At 53.2% G+C, this 20845-nt stretch overlaps 9 protein-coding genes and 2 non-coding genes across 11 annotated transcripts; 6 read left to right on the top strand and 5 right to left on the bottom strand.

The window, feature by feature from the left end:
• The first annotated feature begins 154 nt into the window (after positions 1–154).
• On the top strand, positions 155–1467 carry BO95DRAFT_517414 (ELYS family protein). Its single transcript, XM_025591898.1, has 3 exons — positions 155–359; positions 425–657; positions 721–1467. Exons 1-3 carry the CDS (start codon positions 206–208, stop codon positions 1297–1299), a joined length of 966 nt encoding a protein of 321 aa, XP_025438552.1. The 5' UTR covers positions 155–205; the 3' UTR covers positions 1300–1467.
• A 280-nt stretch (positions 1468–1747) lies between these two features.
• On the top strand, positions 1748–4083 carry BO95DRAFT_421347 (FG-nucleoporin nup42; the record flags this gene model as incomplete). Its single annotated transcript, XM_025584561.1, has 5 exons — positions 1748–2028; positions 2118–2216; positions 2519–2865; positions 2920–3415; positions 3563–4083. The coding sequence occupies exons 1-5, from the start codon at positions 1983–1985 to the stop codon at positions 4081–4083; spliced, it is 1509 nt and encodes a 502-aa protein (XP_025438551.1). The 5' UTR covers positions 1748–1982.
• A 137-nt stretch (positions 4084–4220) lies between these two features.
• S10a (40S ribosomal protein uS10) lies at positions 4221–5215 on the bottom strand. Its single transcript, XM_025583763.1, has 4 exons — positions 5102–5215; positions 4943–5029; positions 4590–4813; positions 4221–4522 (listed from the first exon to the last, which is right to left on the bottom strand). Exons 2-4 carry the CDS (start codon positions 4982–4984, stop codon positions 4438–4440), a joined length of 351 nt encoding a protein of 116 aa, XP_025438550.1. The 5' UTR covers positions 4985–5029; positions 5102–5215; the 3' UTR covers positions 4221–4437.
• A 212-nt stretch (positions 5216–5427) lies between these two features.
• On the top strand, positions 5428–7691 carry BO95DRAFT_476093 (ASCC2 family CUE domain-containing protein; the record flags this gene model as incomplete). The annotated part of the gene is made up of 3 exons (XM_025589904.1): positions 5428–7434; positions 7462–7539; positions 7561–7691. The coding sequence occupies exons 1-3, from the start codon at positions 5553–5555 to the stop codon at positions 7689–7691; spliced, it is 2091 nt and encodes a 696-aa protein (XP_025438549.1). The 5' UTR covers positions 5428–5552.
• A 60-nt stretch (positions 7692–7751) lies between these two features.
• On the bottom strand, positions 7752–10329 carry BO95DRAFT_421339 (fatty acid desaturase). Its single transcript, XM_025584560.1, has 2 exons — positions 9719–10329; positions 7752–9640 (listed from the first exon to the last, which is right to left on the bottom strand). The coding sequence occupies exons 1-2, from the start codon at positions 9922–9924 to the stop codon at positions 8167–8169; spliced, it is 1680 nt and encodes a 559-aa protein (XP_025438548.1). The 5' UTR covers positions 9925–10329; the 3' UTR covers positions 7752–8166.
• A 143-nt stretch (positions 10330–10472) lies between these two features.
• BO95DRAFT_250607 (phosphoribomutase PRM15) lies at positions 10473–13466 on the top strand. The gene is made up of 10 exons (XM_025581425.1): positions 10473–10840; positions 10925–10969; positions 11032–11110; positions 11229–11548; positions 11613–11631; positions 11704–11713; positions 11764–11944; positions 11998–12287; positions 12346–13022; positions 13076–13466. Exons 1-10 carry the CDS (start codon positions 10820–10822, stop codon positions 13234–13236), a joined length of 1803 nt encoding a protein of 600 aa, XP_025438547.1. The 5' UTR covers positions 10473–10819; the 3' UTR covers positions 13237–13466.
• On the top strand, positions 13467–14526 carry BO95DRAFT_250599 (uncharacterized protein). Its single transcript, XM_025581424.1, has 2 exons — positions 13467–13905; positions 13988–14526. The coding sequence occupies exons 1-2, from the start codon at positions 13697–13699 to the stop codon at positions 14367–14369; spliced, it is 591 nt and encodes a 196-aa protein (XP_025438546.1). The 5' UTR covers positions 13467–13696; the 3' UTR covers positions 14370–14526.
• A 1020-nt stretch (positions 14527–15546) lies between these two features.
• On the top strand, positions 15547–15618 carry BO95DRAFT_t256. Its single transcript has one exon. It is a non-coding gene; the product is annotated as a tRNA-Glu (tRNA).
• A 290-nt stretch (positions 15619–15908) lies between these two features.
• On the bottom strand, positions 15909–15980 carry BO95DRAFT_t255. Its single transcript has one exon. It is a non-coding gene; the product is annotated as a tRNA-Glu (tRNA).
• A 457-nt stretch (positions 15981–16437) lies between these two features.
• BO95DRAFT_446314 (dihydrolipoyl dehydrogenase family protein) lies at positions 16438–18170 on the bottom strand. The gene is made up of 2 exons (XM_025587350.1): positions 17565–18170; positions 16438–17497 (listed from the first exon to the last, which is right to left on the bottom strand). The coding sequence occupies exons 1-2, from the start codon at positions 17877–17879 to the stop codon at positions 16658–16660; spliced, it is 1155 nt and encodes a 384-aa protein (XP_025438545.1). The 5' UTR covers positions 17880–18170; the 3' UTR covers positions 16438–16657.
• BO95DRAFT_446313 (uncharacterized protein) lies at positions 18138–18769 on the bottom strand. The gene has a single exon (XM_025587349.1). The coding sequence runs from the start codon at positions 18476–18478 to the stop codon at positions 18218–18220; it is 261 nt and encodes an 86-aa protein (XP_025438544.1). The 5' UTR covers positions 18479–18769; the 3' UTR covers positions 18138–18217.
• Positions 18770–20845: the final 2076 nt, after the last annotated feature.

Genomic DNA, 20845 nt, shown 5'->3' with positions numbered 1-20845 from the left:
AGGTGGAAAGTGGGTTGTTTACATCGCCGCCCGAAGCGGAATAGTGTTGTTTTTCTGCCACAACATTTGCATCTTCCAGTCACATGCCCCACCGCCTTCATGTACCGATCGAGCCGTACGGTACTGTCAATATCGGCTTCAATATTACCGTCGGCGCTCGAGGAGATTCCGAAGGAGTGTGTTCAACTCGCCAGCACTGCTCAAGATGGCGCCTTGGGAGGATTTCGATTCCATCTTTCAGTTCAATAAGGACTTCAGCTACGATGGCAAGCTCATTGAACAGATCATCTCAAATCGCCGCGCCTTAGAGGACCGGCTTTTTGCAGACAGACTCTTGGGATTGCTCGGCGTCAAAGCAGGTAGCTCTCTCCGCTCCCCAAGGTTGGAAATTCGAACAAAGGATTGACCAGGCACAATTTGATAGTCACGCGGCTCTACCCTCCTCGGTCGAACACTGACCTGCGCACACTGATCGGACACATCGTATCCTCTCCACTCGACATCCATCACAAGCAATCGTTGATATACTACATCCTCAAAGACTGCCGCGGCGCCAGCAACGATGCGGCTACGCAATTCTCCCGCCGGTGTCACCTACCGGAGAAGTATAGGCTGTTCATAGACGGTCTCTGGAACCTTGACAGATTGGAGTTCAAGGTACGCTTTATCTTCGCCGATGTGATAGCCGACTGCAGATGACTGACCATTGCCTATGAGCAGCGAGCTGTCGAATACCTGACTGAGCCTTCCATCATCCCCACATTTCCCGACGAAATCCTCTACGCTTTAACCCTTCCAACCCTCCCCAGACACGACGACAGCCTTGTCATGGCATACTACCTTACCGTGGCCCCGCCATTGGCTACCGAGAAGGTTCAGCGGGCCTTCTTCCAGACCATGTGCCGCGCAAGCGTAACCGAGGCGTTCTACTTCACGCGCAAGCATGATGAAGAGCTCCGTCAGAGCTACCTGGAGAAGCTCATTGAATTTGTCCTGACGAGCGAGGCCGGCCCCGCGCGAAGTGCGAGGGCTATGGAACTGATCGGTCTCCCGTTCGATGAGCAGGAGGAAGAATGGTTCGAGGAGTCTCTGCTCCGGGGCAATGCTCGGGGGCTTCATGGTCATAAAGATACGGTCATGATGCGACGCTTAGCGACAGGGAAGTTGAATGGTCTGTCTACCGACCTTGAGTCGCTAGGTGGGGAAAAGGTCGATGGATTGAACTGGGACGTTCTGCGCCAAAGCCTGGCCCATTCGAAACTCGTATCGTCGACCAACGGCGCTAACCAACGGTCCTGAGGCACAGCGTCGGTGCTGGCCACAATTTGTCTCGAAGCCAACTTGATGGGATTTTGCTCGGAGCATAGGAGTTCACCTGGGGACTAATGTAATTTTATGATGCATTGGCATAACGATTAGAGGACATAGTTGCTGTTGTTCCTTCTATGATCTACTTACTGTGCATAGACAACAGGCGTGGTAATGACTACTATGAACTTCGACACTCATAGAGGTGAACCATTCTTCGGGCATGTAAATGTATGAATGTGTTTTGCAATAAGCAAGGAAGTAACGGCCCATCAGAGCACAAGCAGAGAGGTGAGGGTAAGTGCAGGGAGTATTCTGGATGTATTGCCGGTACAAGCCAAATACGGCAAATGCTCCCAGAAGGCGGCGAACAGAGTCCGGGTCGGGGAAACGTACTGTCACCGGAACAACTCTTCATCTGCAACAAAGAATATCAATTGTTCGTTTGCAAGTCACTGGACGCTGAAGAACTGCGAGGATTGTTGTATCTTGGATCGCTTTCAGTTGACTTATATTCCTTCTTCTTCATTAGAAAAATTACACATAGATTGGAATTGGCCTATCGAGAATCAACGGACAGGCTCTGAGAGAGGCCGCTATCGCGAACGAAGACTCGACAGGACGTTCTCGTATGCTCCTACTGGCCGAGTGAGGACGCCCGACGCGAACGCAACATGCCCGTTTGCCAGCATTTCTTGAAAGGCCGGTGTAAATATGGAGGTATGAGCTTGCTTAGTCTCTTACCTTTGAATTGGCTTGTCTTGGCTCTGAATCATGTCTCACGGACACATTACTAATTTGACCTACAGACAGATGCTACAATGAGCACCCCGGCAAGCAAACAGTAGGCGGGAACAAATTCGCAGCTCTCTCCGGCGGCGGCGGCGGCGGAGGCGGCGGAGGTGGAGGTATGTGAATCGTCTTGCCCATGCGCAAGATGCACCTTTCCCCTAAATGCTTGTGATTTTGTTCTTGATCATTTTGGTGATCCATAGTACTTTTGTGTCTGATGTAAATCTTTTTGTTCGTCTGATTGAGATTGTCGCGCTTGCCTTGATTTCGCTACTTCTCACCTCGTCTGTCGGAGTTTACATGCTGCCGTCAACGGACTACCCATGAGTACGCGATTGCTGATTGCTATATAGGTCGTGGTGGGCAAAATCAGCAAAATGCACAGTGAGTAGATCATGTCATCTCCTCGAGATCTCAGAATGCGCACTAAACATGGTCAGATATGGGATCACCGCAGCAGATATCAAAGCAGACCTGACTCCTGGCAAGGGGCTCCCTGAATGGATCTTTTCATGCTATGGCCCCGGAAGAGATGCCCCCAGGCAACTATTTGGAGGCCCTCAGCGAGAACAGAGCTTCGAAGAACTACGACTCCGTCATTATGAACTAGTCGCTCAAGGTAGCCCAATTGAGGTAGCAGTTTCAGAAGCCCAGGGTCTCCACAATGAGGCACGAAACCAAATGGAAAACGCTCTCAGGGACCTGGATGGAGCTGTCAGATATATCCTAGATGGTGCCAAGGAGCATCCGAATCGAATTGACATTGTGAACAACACGACCGGCACGACTTTCGGCGCTCCGCCTAAGCTATTTGGAGAGATCAAGGCACCCCCTGCCACAGGTCCAGCCTTCGGTGAGCCAGCATTATTGGGCGATCAAGCTTACGCAAAACCATCTATCGCTCCACCCATTGGGTTCGGTCAACCTTCGAATCTTGCACATGCAACTGGCTTTGGACAACCAAGTGCCTTCAACCAGGGCTCGTCGTTTGGCAAGCCATCCGCACAATCGGCTTTTGGGCAACCGTCATTTGGGCAACCCGCACCTGGGTTCGGCCAGCCTTCCTTCGGTCAGCCTTCAGCTGCAGGAGCCACAGCGTCTCCGTTTAGTAAGGCATCTGGCGGCTTTGGCGCATCTGCATCCACGCCCTCCCCGTTTGCGCAGTTTGCAAATGCAAAATCTGGTGGGTCAACCATTGGTCAACCATCAGCATCACCCTTTGGTAGTGGTCAGCCATCAAACCCATTTGGCCAAGCAATTCCCTCCTCTGGAGCCACAAACCAACCCCCAGCCGAGCCAGTATTTGGCCAGTCTGGTTTCGCGCAGCTGGGTCAGCAAGCTTCCGCTGCAAGGCCGGCAGCAGCTTCTGGGTTTGGAGCAGCATCAACGCCCGCAGCGCCAGGGTTCGGTACACCGGCAGCGCCAGGGTTTGGGGCTCCTGTGGCTTCTGGGTTTGGGACAGCGTCAACGCCGGCAACTTCTGGGTTCGGGACAGCATCAACGCCGGCAACTTCTGGGTTCGGGGCAGCATCAACGCCGGCAACTTCGGGGTTCGGCATACCGACAACGTCAGCGGCTGCTCTGGCAGCCCCTGCTGCTCCTACTGCGCCATTGGGACCTGGGCCAGCCCCTGTCATCAGAACGAGAGACCCAAGCGAGCTCAGCCCCATCCCACCTCTCAACGGACAGACGATTCGCGATCCCAGGACAAGAAAGCTCACCTCTTGGAAGGGTCAACCCGTGGAATATATCAACGACGTACCGTGCTATCTTCATCCGCAGGATCGTGAAATCTACGTCCGCATCTTTTTCCCAGATGGGCCACCTGATGAAGCTAGTCTAAGGGATGCTCAGGCCCGGCCCGAGGAGTATACGGCCGAGATTACACAACAGTACGAGTACTTCGTGACGAATGGGTGTTTCGAGAACGGGGTCATTCCCAGCGTACCGCCAAAGACCGAGTGGGTGAGCTTCGACTTCTAGTGGGACAGGTGAACCGAGCGGAAAGGACTTAGTATCATGCTTAGCCTTTGTATTGTAAATAGCTGCTTACTTATTATTCCCAAAGACGAATGGCGTCCAGGTTGGATTGGACAGGATATTGGCACAGGGTCGAAATTACAGGCTAATAGCATCTGTACGAGCTACATATCCGCACAGAACTCATGATTACGCGTTTTTTAGAAGTTTTTCATTTTTATGCCAGGTTTAAGCGAGTATCGACAACTGCTTGATACAGGCCTGGAAGCGGAATCTCTCCCAAGAAGCCAGACGAGCACATCGTCGGCGCCGCTGCCGCCACGGTCACCAGTCTCAACGAAGAGTTTAGACACGCATTTAAGCGGCAATGGTGACCTCAACCTCAACACCAGCCTCGATGTTGATGATGATCTGCTTGACGGTCTCGGTGGGGGCGAGAAGGCTTTGGGGTTTCCATGTTAGTTTCTTGCCGGGTGCATTGTCAATCGAATCGTTGTGGAAGAACTTACTCGATGAGACGCTTGTGGATGCGCATCTCGTACTTGTCCCAGGTCTTGGAACCCTCACCGTTGGGGGTCTTACGAGTGGAGATGTGAAGGGTCTTGGTAGGGAGACGGACGGGACCCTTGACCTGGAGGGACTTGGAGCGGGCACGGTCGATCAGCTCAGTGCAGACCTTCTCGAGGGAGGCGACCTTGCGAGAGGTAAGGGTGATGCGGATCTTGTGGACCTTCTGTAGACCAGCGGAAAGCAAGATGAGGTTAGTCGCTTGTTTTCGTTTTGCTTTGTATCAAGTCGCTATGCCAATTCGTGTCTTTGCGACGAGACAGCAAGGTGCGAGTAGTAGTGAGGAGCAACGTACGGGGCCCTCGCCGAAATCCTTCTCGGGCTTCTGGAAAGACATCTTGAATGTATTGAGCGGTGGGGTGAGACCGTGGGATTGAGATGGCTGTGGAGGGGAGGGGGAGGTTGGATCAGCTGTCGTTCAAAGAGAGGAAGAAAAGGAGGAAAGGGAACATACCGTAAGGTGAGGCTGGCTACCAATCAAGACCTGAACTTCGGGGGTTCGGTAAGGTGATGATGGCTTGTTGAAGAGGGTCTGTAGCTATTCGAGGACTAATAGATTGAAATCAATCCTCCCACTATTTTTTTTTTCTCATCGTGCGCTTAGCGGCTCTTGTGCGGGTGCTGGCCTTGGCATCCTCGCCTATCAACCGCTAACCCGCATTGAGCGCGATCGTGGATGAGTCAGCAGATACTGCGCGGCGGCGTCTGGATCAGGTTAAGCCAGGAATAGATGGTCCGGCGGCGGGCGGTGATAGAGCCCGATGATGATGTCTTGTTGCAAACGACCAGTGATGATGTTGATGATTCATGATATCTGTCCTTCGCTATAGACTTCCGTGCCATTGTTGCGATCTTGAATCACCAGACCTTCACCGTCGCTTACGCTTAATTACACCCTCACAGTCATGCCGGGTTTACCACCTCTTGCGCCGGTCCCACCTCCAGAGGTGCAGCGCAACATCCCCCCCGCGGAATGGGAGCTCTATATAAATGCTTGGATCATGCTTCTGGGCTTGCGCGTTGAAGCTCCCGCGTCGCAGTTCAAGGAACATGCCTTGAACGACGAGTCTACCGTGGCATTCTTGAGTTCTTTCTACCGCCAATCGATCAACTCCAGCTTATTTCGGTCTCAGACGGCGCCGATCACACGCTCATTGCGGAAATTATGCTTTCTCCTCACGCGAAGGCTTCTCCTCGAGGTCTCGCCAACCCCGCCGGAGCTTCTGGATTGGAGAGTTCTTGCTGGCATGTGTTGCTGTTACCCCTCGAGCTCCGCATTGAAGAGGCTACTGGCTGATGCATGGGACAAGCATGAGGATGCGATCACGTCCAGCCTGGAGAAGGCCAAGGTCCAAGCAATCAGGGATCTCTCGTCCTTGAACCTCAGCAAGCCTTCCGGGGTGCTAGTGGATTTCCGACTTCTGACGATCTTGTCATCGGTCCTGCCCGGCTGCGGCCAGGTGCTCATGGCCGGCTCCGACTTCCTCGATACTGTAGTAGACGCATATCAAGCACATAAGCGCGAGGACGTCCGCAAAGTGCTCGTGGCGAGTGTCTACGTGGGGCTGTGTTCCTTTCTCAAGAGCTCCAAGCCCAACCTGTCGTCGCTCCTGGACCAGCTGTACGGGATGAAAGCCAGCGCCGGGGTTGGTATCGGCACGAAGAAGGAGTCCACCGTCCTGTCCGAGGTCATCTGCAGCACCGACTTCCTAGGCCGCCTCGACCGCCACCTCAGCACAGATGTCAACCCTCAAAAGCGCGGCCAGGACCTCCTCGCCAGCCTACGCGCATACCAAGCCGAAACACAGCACCTGCACCGCCGCTACCAGAAACCGCGCAAGCGCGCCGCCGTCAATAAAGGCAAAGGCCGGGCCACGGAGGACGACCTGCTGCCTAAGGCCGCCGAGGACCTCCACATCCACAAGATGTCCCTCATCACGCAAGTCCAAGACCTCTTCCCCGACCTGGGCACCGGCTATATCGCGCGTCTGCTTGACCACTACAACGACGACCCCGAAACCATCGTCGCCCACCTCCTCGACGACTCCCTGGCCCCCGAACTACAAATCCTCGACAAATCCGAATCCCTGCCCACCCCATCCCTCTCATCGAATACCACCCACCACGACCCCTTCCCCCCACGCTCCCCAACCCTACTCAGTACAACAACAGCACCCCCACCCCAGCGCAAGAACATCTTCGACCGCGAAATCGATCTCGCAGAACTCTCCCGCTCCGACACCACCTCACAACACCAATCCCTCCGCTTCGGCCGCGCCAACCCCACCCTCACCGCCGACTCGTTATTGTCGGACCGCTCCAACCACGCCGCCCAGAAAGCAGCCATCATGTCCGCCCTCGCCACCTTCGACTCCGACGACGACGAACGCGACGACACCTACGACGTGACCGACGTCGGCGGCACGGTGGACACGACCGTCGCCGCTGCCGAGGACGAACCCCCCAAGCCCACGACCACCAGCCCCGAAGAAACCGAACTCACCCTCTACCGCGCCTACCAATCCAACCCGGCGCTGTTCGCCCGCGACTCCGCGACCCGGCGCGCGCAGCCCCGCGCCGCGCTGAAGCGCGAGACCGGGATGACCGACGAGGCGATCGAGGGGTGGGCGGTGATGGTGGCGCGGGATCCGAAGCGGTTGAGGCGGTTGGAGGAGGCGGTGCTGGATGGCAAGGGGGGAAGAGACGGGGGGCTGAACCAGCCGGTTTTGGTCTCCACGGCTTATCGGCGCGGTGTTGAGGATGAAGATGCGGAGGGTGGGAGTGGGGGTGGGGGAGAGATGGCCCCGATGAGAGGGAGGGGTGGTGGTGGTGGTGGTAGGGGCAGAGGGAGAGGTGGGAGAGGGCGAGGTGGCGGACGCGGCGGTGGTTCTGGTGGTGGTAGTGCTGTCGCAGGGGACAGCCAGGGACAGAATCCCGCTGCGGCGCGACAGCGCAAAGAGGAGAATAAGGCTAGTCGGGCGAATCATAATCGGAGGCAGCAGAGGGCGAAGAAGGTGGCGAGGGCCGGGGGGATGGTTGGTTAGTTATGATGTTATGAGATGGATTTTCAATAGGAAGATGTGATCGCGGGCTGCAGTATATATGATACCCTGGATTAAGAGGGAGATTCGCCTGGGCTTATGTTAGGGCTTCTGCTGGTAGCATGAGCTAGACATAAGTTACACTCTAATAGAGAAGGTAATGGGAGATCATGTAGGATGCTCCCAGCACAAATGACAACAATCTAACTTGTCGGACGACCAAAAGAGCCCAGCCAATCGAACAACACGTCATTAGAAACGTCAGATTCTTCATAAGTGACCATCGAAAACAGCGACCCGTAATGTAAGTCCTGCGTCCAAGTGTACATGTACATGCGTGTCTGTGTCTGGCCAAGGGGACTGAACTATATACAAAAGCAGTTCTACGTTTACATACCATACCGCCGGAGAACAAACCCACAGCAGGACTCGCGACCACCAAGTATAAGCATCCGTCTGTTCCTAGTGAGTTTGGGTTCTAGTGGTGATCCGAGAAGACTCCCTGTTGAGCACACGACTTTCTACATTCCTCCAGAATGCGGACTTGCTTGGCCACATCGCCGAGCTTGCCGATGACCTCCTTGTTGCCATCGTAGAAGGTGAAGATGGTGTAGGGAATGCCGGTGTCGCGACAGAAATCCAGAACCAGCCGTTGCGTGCGGCGCAGGTTGTGGCGGGGAATGCGCGGGTACAGGTGGTGGATGGCTTGGAATTGCAGGCCGCCGTGGAACCAGTCGAGCCAAGTCGGGCAGTCTACGTCCATGGTGGTGCGCAACATTCTCTGGGGGAAGGATTCGGTGACCCCCATGTCGGACGTGGACATGGCGAAATGGGAGAGGGTGATCTGCACGTGGAGGGGCGAGGTGACCATGTGCGAGATCATAAGGAAGGTCAACCGGCTCTTCCAGTCGGGAATGGTGCAGTACATCACCCCGTAGCCGAACCAAAACCAGAAGAAGACCTGCCCGCCGATCTCGAACCAGCGATGCCACCAGGCAGGGCCCTTCTTCGGCGCCTGGCCCATGAATAGATATTCCCAGCTCAGACGGTACAGGTTGAATCGCCCAAAGAGTAGGATAGGGTAGTAGAGATAGTTCTGGAAGCGCAGCATGAACTTCGCTACAGCGTCGAAGGTCATCACGCGGTCATAGTATGTACTGCGCAGACTGGTGAGGAAGCGGTGGGAAATGGCAAAGAACGGCATATGCTCGATGTCTGGATCATGCTCGGGGGCGTTGGTCACGATATGATGAACGTTATGGCTCCGTTTCCACCACCCGAGACTCAGTCCTCCCAGGTAGTCGGCGATAATAATACCAATCACTGAATCGAAGTGAAAGTTATGCGTTATACCCATGTGGCCAGCATCATGGGCGGTAAAGACAAGCTGGTGCCAAAAGCATCCCAAGAAGAACCCAGACGTTCCATACCACCCTAGATGGAGGAAGTAGTATGACAGGCCCGCGAACAGTGTATACCGACAACATTCGATGAAGTATGAGAAGTAGCGGCAATCGTACAGACCCTCCGCCCGAATCTGTTGGTCTAATTGACGGTATCGCTGCCGAATTTTGTCTTGATTTGCTGCGTCGAGGGAGGGATATTTGGCAGTGTCAAAGATGATCTCTTCCCGGGTGCGCGCATCGAGAAAGAAGGGTTTGGGTTTGGACTCGTCCTCCAGCGGTGCGGCTGAATCCGGGGTTTCGGCGGAGGGGGCCTTTCGCTGGCGAAGAGACGCAGTCGAATCTACTGCGTCGAAGATCGGGGACGGAGGCTGTGACGTTTCCTGTCCGGAACTCTCCTGGCCTGAACTCTCGCCGTCGGAGACGCAATCTTCGGTGTAGGGACGGAACTTCCCGCCCTGGAACGGAGGCAGGAAGTTCAACCATGGGCCCTGGATGCGGCCGATCTGGAACGATAGCATGCGTTGACGCGCTTCCTTGGAGTGCAATCTATATTCAAACAGACGATCAGTTATAGTTCCATGGCAAAGATTGGCCTAAGTATGGCCCAAGCGCGAGGCCACGTACGCATTGATCTCATCCGTTGCATCCTTTCCGACCATGTGTCTGATGGATTTATCACCTCCGGGGTGATAGGGAATCCAAGCGTCGACTTTCAAGACACGATCGTCGAAGATGATGATCTGTTTCCCATCTGCGATAAGGCCCTCGATGTAGCGGCGCGAGAGAAGGGTTTCCTTCCGGGTCGCAGGACTCTTCCCCATTGCGGCCATTGCTGCCTGCGCGGTGAACACGATTGCGGGTCGTGGATGTTTAGGAACGGTCAGTGAGAAAGGGCATTGTACTGCTGATAGTGCCAATCGAGAATGGAAAGGTGGTGGGAATGAGATTGGAGAGAGAATAAAGAAGGGGGTTAGGAGGGAGGGAGAGGAAGAGATAGAATAGAAGAGAGAGGAGGAGAGGGAGGAAGAATGCAAGGACGCGCGGGTTGGATGTTGAAACCTGAAAGAGGCCCGGCGGAAAGAATGGCGGAGACTAACTAACTACTAAGCACTAAAAGCACTAAGTTAAGCACCAAGCAATTAAACAGTACGTAGTGCTCCGTAGTGGAACATCAGTCAACAACAGTAACAACTGTAACAACAGTCCACAACCACAGCTAAGAATAAAACAGTCCAGGGCGGGGAGAGCCGCCGATCGTCACCGGATCCAGACATCCCGCCCAAAGCCACTCTCTGTCTGTCTCTCTCCATCTTCAACCTGAATTCATGCTGTGCTGTGCTGCTTTTGCCTTTTCCTCCTTTTGAATTCCCCCCCCCCCCCTCCTTCTCCTTCTCCCCCCACACCAACATAATCTTGATGACTTACTCAGTAACTTGACTTGTCACTACTTGTCAAAGCTTTTGTTCTTTTGTTCTCTTTGTATTCTCGTCGTTGCTGATTATTATTGTTTGCTGGCTAACTATTCTCGCTTGATTTTCTTTCCCCTTTCAATACCCCATCTACTCCCCGTACTCCGTGCTTCCTTTCCCCATTACTTCTTGTTCCTTTCTCTCTCTCTCCCCCCCCCTCCCCCCCTCCATCGGTCTTCTTCCCGACGTGAACACATTCCGATCATCTCACCCCATTATTATTCTTTTTCGTTGTCCCCTCGTCGTATGATCCAACATGGCCACCAATCCACAAGAGGTATAGTTATTTTTTCCTCCGGCAACTCACGGCTTCCCGAAATCAGCTTATTTTCTGACTCCATTTGGTTTGTCGTTTGCGTAGGAGGCCCTCACTCCACTGATCCAAAGGTGGCTGGAGTGGGACCAGGTATGTTTATCGATAGGCTCTACTGCGGATCTTGAAACGTGAATGTTAACGCCCCATGACAGGATCCATCCACCCGTGCCGAAATTGAACAGCTTCGGGACTCCGGGGACTGGGCTGAATTGGCCTTGCGCTTGCAAAAACGTATGTCAGCACTGGGCTTGACATCCTACTGAACCCCTCTCTTGAAAACCCCATTGGCCTTTGTGGCACATGCGGCATGCCTCCCTCACGATAGCTATCGTCTAATCGTCTATCGCAGGCATCCAATTTGGCACTGCGGGCTTGCGGGGACGGATGGCAGCAGGTTTCTCTTGTATGAACTCCCTGACCGTCATTCAGGCCTCCCAAGGCTTAGCAAAGTACCTGAAAACCCGCCACGGCGACATCGCATCTTACGGTGTGGTCATCGGCCACGATGCGCGGTATCACTCGGATAAGTTTGCCGCATTGGCTGCCAATGCCTTCATCGCACAGCAGATCCCGGTCTGGTTCTATTCGGAGTCCTCGGTTACTCCAACCGTCCCTTTTGGTGTAACCCATCTGCACGCTGCTGCAGGCATTATGGTTACCGCAAGCCATGTAAGCTTTTTGTTCCATGTTCATTGGGCAGCTTAGACCGTGGTGGCTAATTTTCAAACTGCAGAATCCAGCGCAGGACAATGGTAGGCCTTCGCCGTCTCTTCCTCATCTCCTTGTTTGTTCGAGACAATGATTGCTGACTGATCGTGCTGCAGGCTACAAAGTGTCTGATCGCACAATTCCAACCACTTTTGAGTATCACTGACGAATCCCAGCTATTTCAAGAATGGTGCCCAAATCAATAGTCCGATGGACGTGGAGATAGCCCAATCCATCGAAGAGAATCAAGTCCCATGGCCTACTGCCTGGGATGAGCTGCAACCAAGCGAATATCTGCGCGACAAGATTTACGAAAGTATCCTGCCCCATTACAACACGGCAGTTTGGCAGTACGCTGTAAGAGTGGTTTTCTGTGCTGTCGTGCTCTTCACGGCTGACATTGTCTGCAGACTTATACCGTCCGGGAATGGAAACAGCCGCAGCCGTTCATCTACACGCCCTTACACGGAGTAGGTGGCTTGGTGTTTCCTGGGTTGTGTCGTTCCGTCGGCATAAGTGATTTCACCGTCGTGCCAGAGCAAGCGGAGCCAAACCCAGACTTTCCCACAGTTGCCTTCCCAAACCCGGAAGAGCCCGGCGCTCTAGACCTAGCTTTACAACTTGCGGACAAGGAGGGGAGACCTCTGGTAATTGCCCATGATCCAGATGCCGATCGGTTTGCTGCGGCTGAGAAAGTGGAGTAAGTATCACTGATGGCTGAGCTATAAACTCTGCGCTAATTGATGCCTCTTGTGTAGCGGATCATGGTTTATTTACACTGGAAATCATTTGGGTGTTCTCCTGGCGTCACACCTGTTTGACTCCTTAGAAACCATAGACAGTGACACACGAGTTGCAGTCTTGAACTCCGCCGTTTCGTCCAGCATGCTGGAGAAGATGGCCAAAGCAAAGGGTATGCACTATGAGGAGTCTCTCACGGGCTTTAAGTGGATGGGAAACACAGCCCGCAGACTCGAGGAGCTGGGCTACTATGTTCCGTTTGCCTATGAGGAGGCTCTTGGGTACATGTTTCCCGAGGTGTCGTACGACAAGGATGGCATCTCCGCGGCGATGGTGTTCCTCCTGGCCGAGGCAAAGTGGAAGGCCGAGGGCATGACACCTTATATGAAATTGCAACAGCTTTTCAAAGAGCATGGACATCACGAAACACTGAACACTTACTTCCGGTCCCCAAGCCCTGAGGTTACAGCGAGCTTGTTCGATGCAATCAGAGCCGGTCCCTTCCGCACTGAGGAATCGCTTGGGTCGTTCAGAATCCACCGCTGGCGAGACATGACACAAGGATATGACTCTGGCACGCAGGACCACAAACCCAAGCTCCCGATTGACCAGAACAGTCAGATGTTGACTTTATGGCTTGATCGTGAAGTTCGATTCACGTTCCGGTCTTCTGGCACTGAGCCGAAAGTGAAGAGTGAGTTCCATGTCCACAAGTGAGGACTTTGATTTGCTGACTGATAATTCCAGTCTACATCGAGAGCTCTGGCACTTCACGCGACGAGGCCGTGAGAGCTGTCAGTGACACTTTCCTGGCTGTGCTGAAAGAATGGGTCCAGCCCTTTGCCCCGTCGATGACCTATAGCAAAGAGCTACCTACGTCCTCTGGGCATATCTACAAGTTGGAGTAAACCTCACTCCGCATCAGGTTATTGTTTGATGATCCCGTGAAAAACATTGGGCATTACTGGCTGGTTGCAGGGAGGCTTTGACTCCATTCTTGATTCCCATTACTGCAAGATTGCATGAATTCAGCGCTGAGATACCACTACGACTTTTCCGAAGTAACGCCACATCGAAATGTAGGTGATTTGGGGTCATATTCTTCTTTTTTGGTGCCTAGACCCCGGGCAGGCCTTGCAAGAAGAAGGCAAACTACATGACATGCTGTATTACACGGCGATGAACCCTGTGTAGCACAATCTGGCCAGACTCGGTGAGGTTGTTGACTTCAGCCGCTTTGGGAAATATAGCTGTTCCTCTGCTCTTGGAAATAAATATGTAGACGACCACCTATCTATTGATTCCAATTTTCAATATACACAACTTGAGCAATAGTGTTGGCCTTGACTGCCACTACACCAAGCAAACATGCCTCGCGATGCAATTCAGCGTCTCCACCGCCACCAGAATCACCTCGAACAACACTTCAACAACCACGCCAACAAGGTGTATTATCGGATCAAAAACGAGTATCATCCGGCAACAAATAACGATGCTCCGCGGGTGCGCCACCGTCCAGATCCTTGCTTCGTCCCTGTCGCCTCTGGTGCGATAGCACAACCCCCTGCCTCTCGGTTGTAAGATTCCTCTCTTTCCTTAGCATGGTTCTTGCATTGTCCCAGACACCCGAGCCTAATCTCCCACCCGCTTGATCGAAAGGGACACCTATGACGACGACCACTACCATTACATTAACCACCACCATGAATCACGCCACAGGAGATACAGCAGCGACAGCGCGAGCTATCGCCATCATCACCAACACCACTACCCCCTCGACGGACCCCGATCCAGCGAGCAGTATACCTTCTGCAGCACTGTCAGACTGCACGCTGACCCTTGTTCTCGATCCCATCGACACCAGACCGATACTCATATCCATTTCCATACTTATACCCACACTTACACCCATCCAGATCTATACCTACGACCCCGAGAAGGGGGCCGACGCCGTAACCGCGACGATAGGGATAGGGTGTCTCGCTTCGAAGTGGATATGGATGTCTCCTCGCGGGGTGGCCCTAGGTTCTTGTGGCCCTAGGTTCTTGTTTATATTATGAGGCGGTTGGAACATTGGTATTCAATGGGGTTGGGTTGGGGGGTAGATCTGCGAAGGCGGGCCCACTTTCGGGTTCTTCGTTGTATGTGCGTGGATGCTATGGTAGTTTCTTATGTTGGGATGTTCTCCTTTCAGCTGGTGGATTCACATCACTGATGTTATACGTGGGTAGGAAATGGGGCAGAGTGCATGTTTTTGCTTCTGAGTTGTTGTTTCGGGTTTGTCTGTTCTGTTATGTTACGTGTGTATGGCTTGGCTTGAATTGGTTGAGATGAGAGAGAGTACTTGGTTAGGTCTACAGGGACAGTGCGAGGGTCTCCATTGGCATAAGTTGTGTCTCTATATACCACTGATTGCGTAGCCACTTGGTCTGCTTGGCGTAAATATTAACCCAATGATGGAAGGCACCGGGGCGGCGGTTGCTGCTCCTTCCGAAACGGGACTGCTTGCCCTCCTTGACCTACCTGGCAACGTTCTTACCAGCTTCGCTGTCACCTATATAATATTTGAACGCATCACTCTTGCTAGCGCTCCAGACTTACCTTTCTCAACTTCCCATGTTCTCCTACTTGGCACACAATACCCGAGGATATCCTTACATGCAATTTGAATCACGGTTTGATTGTGCTTTCCTATGCAGTGCCTGGTTGGTTGGTAGTCTTGCACGCTACCATCTCTCCCTTCTCTCTCTGTCTTTGATGATCAATAGACTAACATAAGACCAACGACCCATCGAGAAACCCATCTCCAAAGAAGACACCCACCGACTACCACCAAATGAAGCAACCAGCGAGCTACATCCAACATTCATCGCTTTCCCGCCTCCCAGGATGACTCTTACCTCCATCTCTTACCCTCTCAGCGAGCAGATGCAAATGCAAGCCAGCTAACTATCTTCAAAGACAGAATAACGCCCAAAAGAGATAACGAGAAAGAGCCCTCCAACCCCGCCATGGCAAACCACATGTTCTACCGTTGCCACCACACCTTGTTTCTGTAAGAGTCTAAGTGGCAACAACAGCTTGGAGCATATATCCAGCTTATGACGATGGAAGAGCCTCCTCACTTTGAGATACGAAGGCACTACGTACTCTACGCACATAGTTTACCGCCGAGAAAAGAACATAGTGTCAACATAACAACTGCCCATCACACAAGGTCCGATGTGGTGTAATGGCTAACATCGCTGTCTCTCACACAGCAGCTCGGGGTTCGATTCCCCGCATCGGAGTTCGTTTTTTACTCTCGTTTATTCTTGTACGGGTTGGGCGGGCCTTTTGTGCAGGGGAAGGAGGTTGGTTGTGTGGACGACCGACCGAAAATTTGGTATTATGCACACCCAGAGACTCCTTTCTCAGCCTGGCCTTTGTTTTTTCTCATGAGTAAGGTATATTTAATCGCGCACTGAGTAATGATGCTGCTGTGCAAAAAACAAAAAAAAAAACAAAAAAAAACAAAAAGCAGACTAGGTAGACCAGGTAGACCGACTGTGCGTGTGACAAAACGAATACAAAAAGTGAACTCCGATGCGGGGAATCGAACCCCGAGCTGCTGTGTGAGAGACAGCGATGTTAGCCATTACACCACATCGGATATTGTTGAATGATGACAACTCTGATGATTACAGAAGCTTAGAGATCAGAATGAGTGCCTCTCAACGACGGCCCGAGGGTTCAATCTACCTTTCGAGGTTCAAGTTCTTCTTTACACCGCGAGTTCTTTGTGGTCTGTATGTGCGCATAGTATCCTCTATCTCTGCTGATGGGTATTTTTACCAGAGGACTTCGTCCCGATTAGCGCAAAGCTAGATCTAGTAGCCCTCGACAGTGATATCATGCCCGCGGACTGTTGATAGGCCTCCGATGCAGAAAAAGCTGACGCGCAACGAGAACGGACTGAGTTGAGCTCCAACAGGGGCTGCGATGTCTCCACTTGCCGTGTGGAGGACTGCACTGGATTCATTATCTGTTTGTCTTTCTTACGCTACCTACATCCAGATAGTGTACTTATGGCACGATGGAATATACTCTACGTGAAGGGATGGAACATACTCCAGTACAAGATTTGATATTCTCCACGAACGCAAAGGTGCTTCGCTTCAAGCCGGTCTAGAATTCCAAAATACTCTTTGATTCATGAAAAAAAGGGTTGATTACACTCAAGGACATAGGAAATATAATGGTGTCAATGCTACACGGAATTTGCTAGCGAAGCTAGACTAGAGGTGGAGGTACATGATGGGGCGGGTTGAAGGGATGAGGTGAGGGAGTTTAGAAGTGGATGGCCTTGGAGTAGGTGGCCATGGCAGCCTCCTTGAACGCCTCGGCCAGGGTAGGGTGAGCGTGGCAGGTGCGGGCGATGTCCTCGCAAGAGGCACCGTACTCGACGGCCAGGGTGGCCTCGGCGATCATCTCACCGGCGTTGGGGCCGATGATGTGGACACCGAGGATGCGGTCGGTCTCGGCATCGGCGATGAACTTGACCTGACCCTCGGTGTCGAGGTTGGTCTTGGCGCGGGAGTTGGCGCTGAAGGGGAAGGTGCCGACGCGGTACTTGACGCCGGCGGCCTTGACCTCCTGCTCGTTCTGGCCGACCCAGGCGACCTCGGGGTGGGTGTACATGACGCTGGGGATGACGCCGTAGTTGACGTGGCCGTGGCCCGTCTTGATGTACTCGATGGCGGCAACGGCCTCCTCCTCGGCCTTGTGGGCAAGCATGGGGCCGAAGGTGCAGTCACCGATGACCCGGATGTGGGGGACCTTGGTGCGGTACTCCTGGTCAATGACCAGGCGGCCACGGTCGTCCTTCTCGATGCCGACCTTCTCCAGGCCCAAGCCCTCGGTGTAGGGTCTGCGGCCGATGGCAACCAGGACGACATCGGCGTCCAGGGTCTCCTCCTTGCCGCCCTTGGCGGCCTCGACGCTCAGAGAGACGGTGGCACCGCTGTCGTCACCCTTGGTGACCTTGGTGCCGGTCTTGAACTTGATGCCCTGCTTCTGCAGGATCTTCTGAGCCTGCTTGGCAATGTCGGCGTCCATACCGGGACCACCGATCTGGCCGAGGAACTCGACGACGGTGACCTCAGCACCGAGACGGGACCAGACGGAAGCCTATAACAACAAAGACCAACGGGTTAGCAGCGGAAATTTTGATTTTGACGGAAAAATCAAGTCCTACCATCTCGAGACCGATGATACCACCACCGATGACGACCATCTTCTTGGGGACCTCCTTGAGGGAGAGAGCACCGGTGCTGGTGATGATTCTCTTCTCATCGATGTTCAGGCCGGGGAAGGGAGTGGCCTCGGAGCCGGTGGCAACGATGATGTTCTTGCCGCGCAGAGTCTGCTCACCACCCTCGAGAAGGTTGACCTGGACGGTGTTCTCGTCGACGAGGGCACCGGTACCCTTGATGTAGTCGACACCGTTCTTCTTGAAGAGGAACTCAATACCCTTGGTCAGGCCCTCGACGGAGGTGTCCTTGGCCTTCATCATCTGCTCAAGGTTGAGCTTGACATCGCCGACCTCGATACCGCGCTTTTTCGTGTCGTGGAGGATCTGGTGGTACAGGTGGGAGTTGTTCAACAGAGATTTCGAGGGGATACAGCCGACATTCAAGCAGGTACCTCCGAGACGGCCACGCTTCTCGATACAGGCAGTCTGTTGACGACAGGGAAAAAAAGAGGCGACCAAGGTTAGTGTACGGCTTCACCGCATCGCTCGTGAGCGGAGAGAAACAGGATATCGCACCTTGAGACCCTCCTGACCAGCTCTGATAGCAGCAACGTATCCAGCGACACCGCCACCAATGATCACGACATCGTGCTCACCTACCCCATGAAGCCACCGGTTAGCCGGGAACAGACCGGGAAAAGGGTTTTGATCCGGAAGAGCAGGCATCGGCCGCGACAGGCCTCACCCTGTCCGGCATCGTCAGGAGAGTTCGATGACCTACCCGACTCAGAGGCATAGCCACGTTTCGTGAAGAGAGTGAGAGAAGGAGTAGCGATGAAGTTGGAAGGGACAGCCTTGGGGCCGGCAGAGCGGAGGGCAGCCCGCGGTGTCGCCCGCGGCAGGAGACTGCGGAACATGGCGAGGGAATAGAAGAAGAAGCGAAGAGAAAAGAAATCCAAAGGAGGTCGATATCAGGACAGACAACCAATCCTCCGAGTGAGCGAGGTCGGGAGAGGAGGGTAAGGGGGGGAGTGGGGATAATTTGCGGATGGAAGGAGGTTTGATTGAGGATAGGGAAAAAGGCGTTCGGTGTTGGGACACAAGAAGCTTCTGAGGTTCGTTTGGCGGGCCGGTATTATCGATACTGTATTTCTCAGCGGCGTATGTAATCAGCCCGAGGCCCAGCCAGCATCGGGTCGATCCGGTTACTGATTAAACACATATCCATGTTGCCGATGCACAAAAGAGTAGGCTGTAACTCCATTAAAAGATGAGATAAGGAAGAAAGTAAGTTTTGGATCCCGACCGGATTGTTTTGTTCATTGACTATCGGCCCTTTCTATACCTCTTCAGTTGGGAATTGAGGTTGAGAATCTGACTCTGTGACGGAGGGAACAGTCCGGTAAGGATTGGTACTGGAATATTACCGCACTGTCCCAACTCCAGCAGGGACAGGAACATCACGCCCAGGCTTGTTGCGCTGGTCACCGCCCGGGCTGTCCGTCTTCGACCAGTTGGCAGTAGAACCTTAGAAGAGTACAACAATCACCATCACCATCATCGTCATCGTCATCCCCCAAATACGACGCTCTCCAGCGGCTTGCATCGGGTATGAGCCCGGCAGGGACTGCAAAAGAGGCAAACCCCTCAAGATTACTCAGTACTGTACTCCGGACCTGTTCAATCATTACCCGCGGGTAAGCAAGGATGAGCACGGATAGCAGAGCGGCTGTCTTGGCCTCAAGTCTAAGGACAACTCCGCTACCACAAAGATGTTGAGAGACAACTGCGTTACCATCAAAGGGTACAGAGTCGACAGCCCCGAGCGGATCTGCTTGATTCGCATTACCAGCAGCAATCTGTAGATTTGTGTATTTCGGCAGCATGAACGAGTGGGGTCTTTGTAGGAGTGGTTGGAAAGGAAGAAAGGGTTCATGATGCGGAGTAGACCGCAGAATATATCTTCTCGGTCAAGGAGCCAGTCGACCGGCCCGCTACACTATACGGAGTACTATCGGATATATTCATCTGGGGTCGTTGCATCCAGAGCTTACCACGGACAGAGAGCGAACTGGGTAGACCAGCAGTGCCCTAGTCATCCTCCTACGCATGTAGTACTGACCTGAACTCCGTCGTTCACTTGGCTCACGGAAAAAGGCGGAACGGCCAATACCCCAACTCAATGATCCTGTTGGTCGTGCTTGAATCCAAGCAGGGTTTCTCTGATGGTCTTGTCAAGCCTGCTAGCCAAGACCTCTTTCTTGAGATATATAATGGAGTTCCCCATCCACCGCGGGAACCATGCCCACGCTTAGCAGCACTTGGAAGCAGGGCTTGTCTGTGGTTGTGACGATGACGTACTGTACCTTGAGGAATGGCACGATTGACTTGGGGACTTCGGCTATTCTCGTTGTAGATCTTGCCTTGGCAATTGAGCATGGCACTCCTCTGTTCCGCTACTAATCTGTACTCCGTATGGCGAGTTGGCTGGCTTGCTTAGAATGGACGTGTTCTTCGAAAATACATCAGCAGGGAGCACATAGCTATTTTTCTCAAGTAGGATCATGAGGGAGAATACCCATTTGTTTTGCACTGATTATTATCCACGAGTGGCGTTCATGCTGGCAGCGCAGTGCAGCCGATCCATGGTAGGTGTGCAGCATACTGAACCTGAACCTGAAGGGCAGGTCAATTGCCCGAACAGGCGAGAGTCGGAGGAGATCCGCCCGATGTTCCCCAGCTACTAACCTAACCATCCCCCGCATCTGGATGGAAGAACGAGGGGTAAACCAGCAAACACATCTGGTACTAGTAGTCATAGTACCTGGCAAGCGTGTCATGCTGCCTGATTTGTCTATCTCCACGGTCTATCTCAATTATCCAAGTAGACTTGCTCGAGCAACGACCATTGCATGGCCCATGAGTCACCTTCCTGGGACATGCTCGACTGTCCCCCCTCACGATAGGAGGAGATCATCTCGTTAAGGACCTGCTAGACATGTAAATACTGACATCGGGACATGTTCACCCGGAGTGATGCTACCTGTGAAAGAGGATCTTTCTTCGTAAACAACCAACCCTTGTAGGTCGTGAGCTTTTCAAATAAGTAACAACTAGAAACACACTTCACCTAATGCTCAATGCTCAATGATCAGATGATCCTCAGACAGCATGAGCACACACACCCACACACACACATATCAAATCCCGCGTAAGCATAACCCTACCCACCCCGACCTCCCAAGCTCCTCCCCGTCCCGAAAATCCAAAACCGAATTCCTTCT

This window comes from Aspergillus brunneoviolaceus, assembly GCF_003184695.1.
Source record: "Aspergillus brunneoviolaceus CBS 621.78 unplaced genomic scaffold BO95scaffold_70, whole genome shotgun sequence".
NCBI classification, from domain to species: Eukaryota; Fungi; Ascomycota; class Eurotiomycetes; order Eurotiales; family Aspergillaceae; genus Aspergillus; species Aspergillus brunneoviolaceus.
Note: the sequence above shows the minus strand (reverse complement) of the source record. Positions and strands in the feature narration are given on the sequence as shown.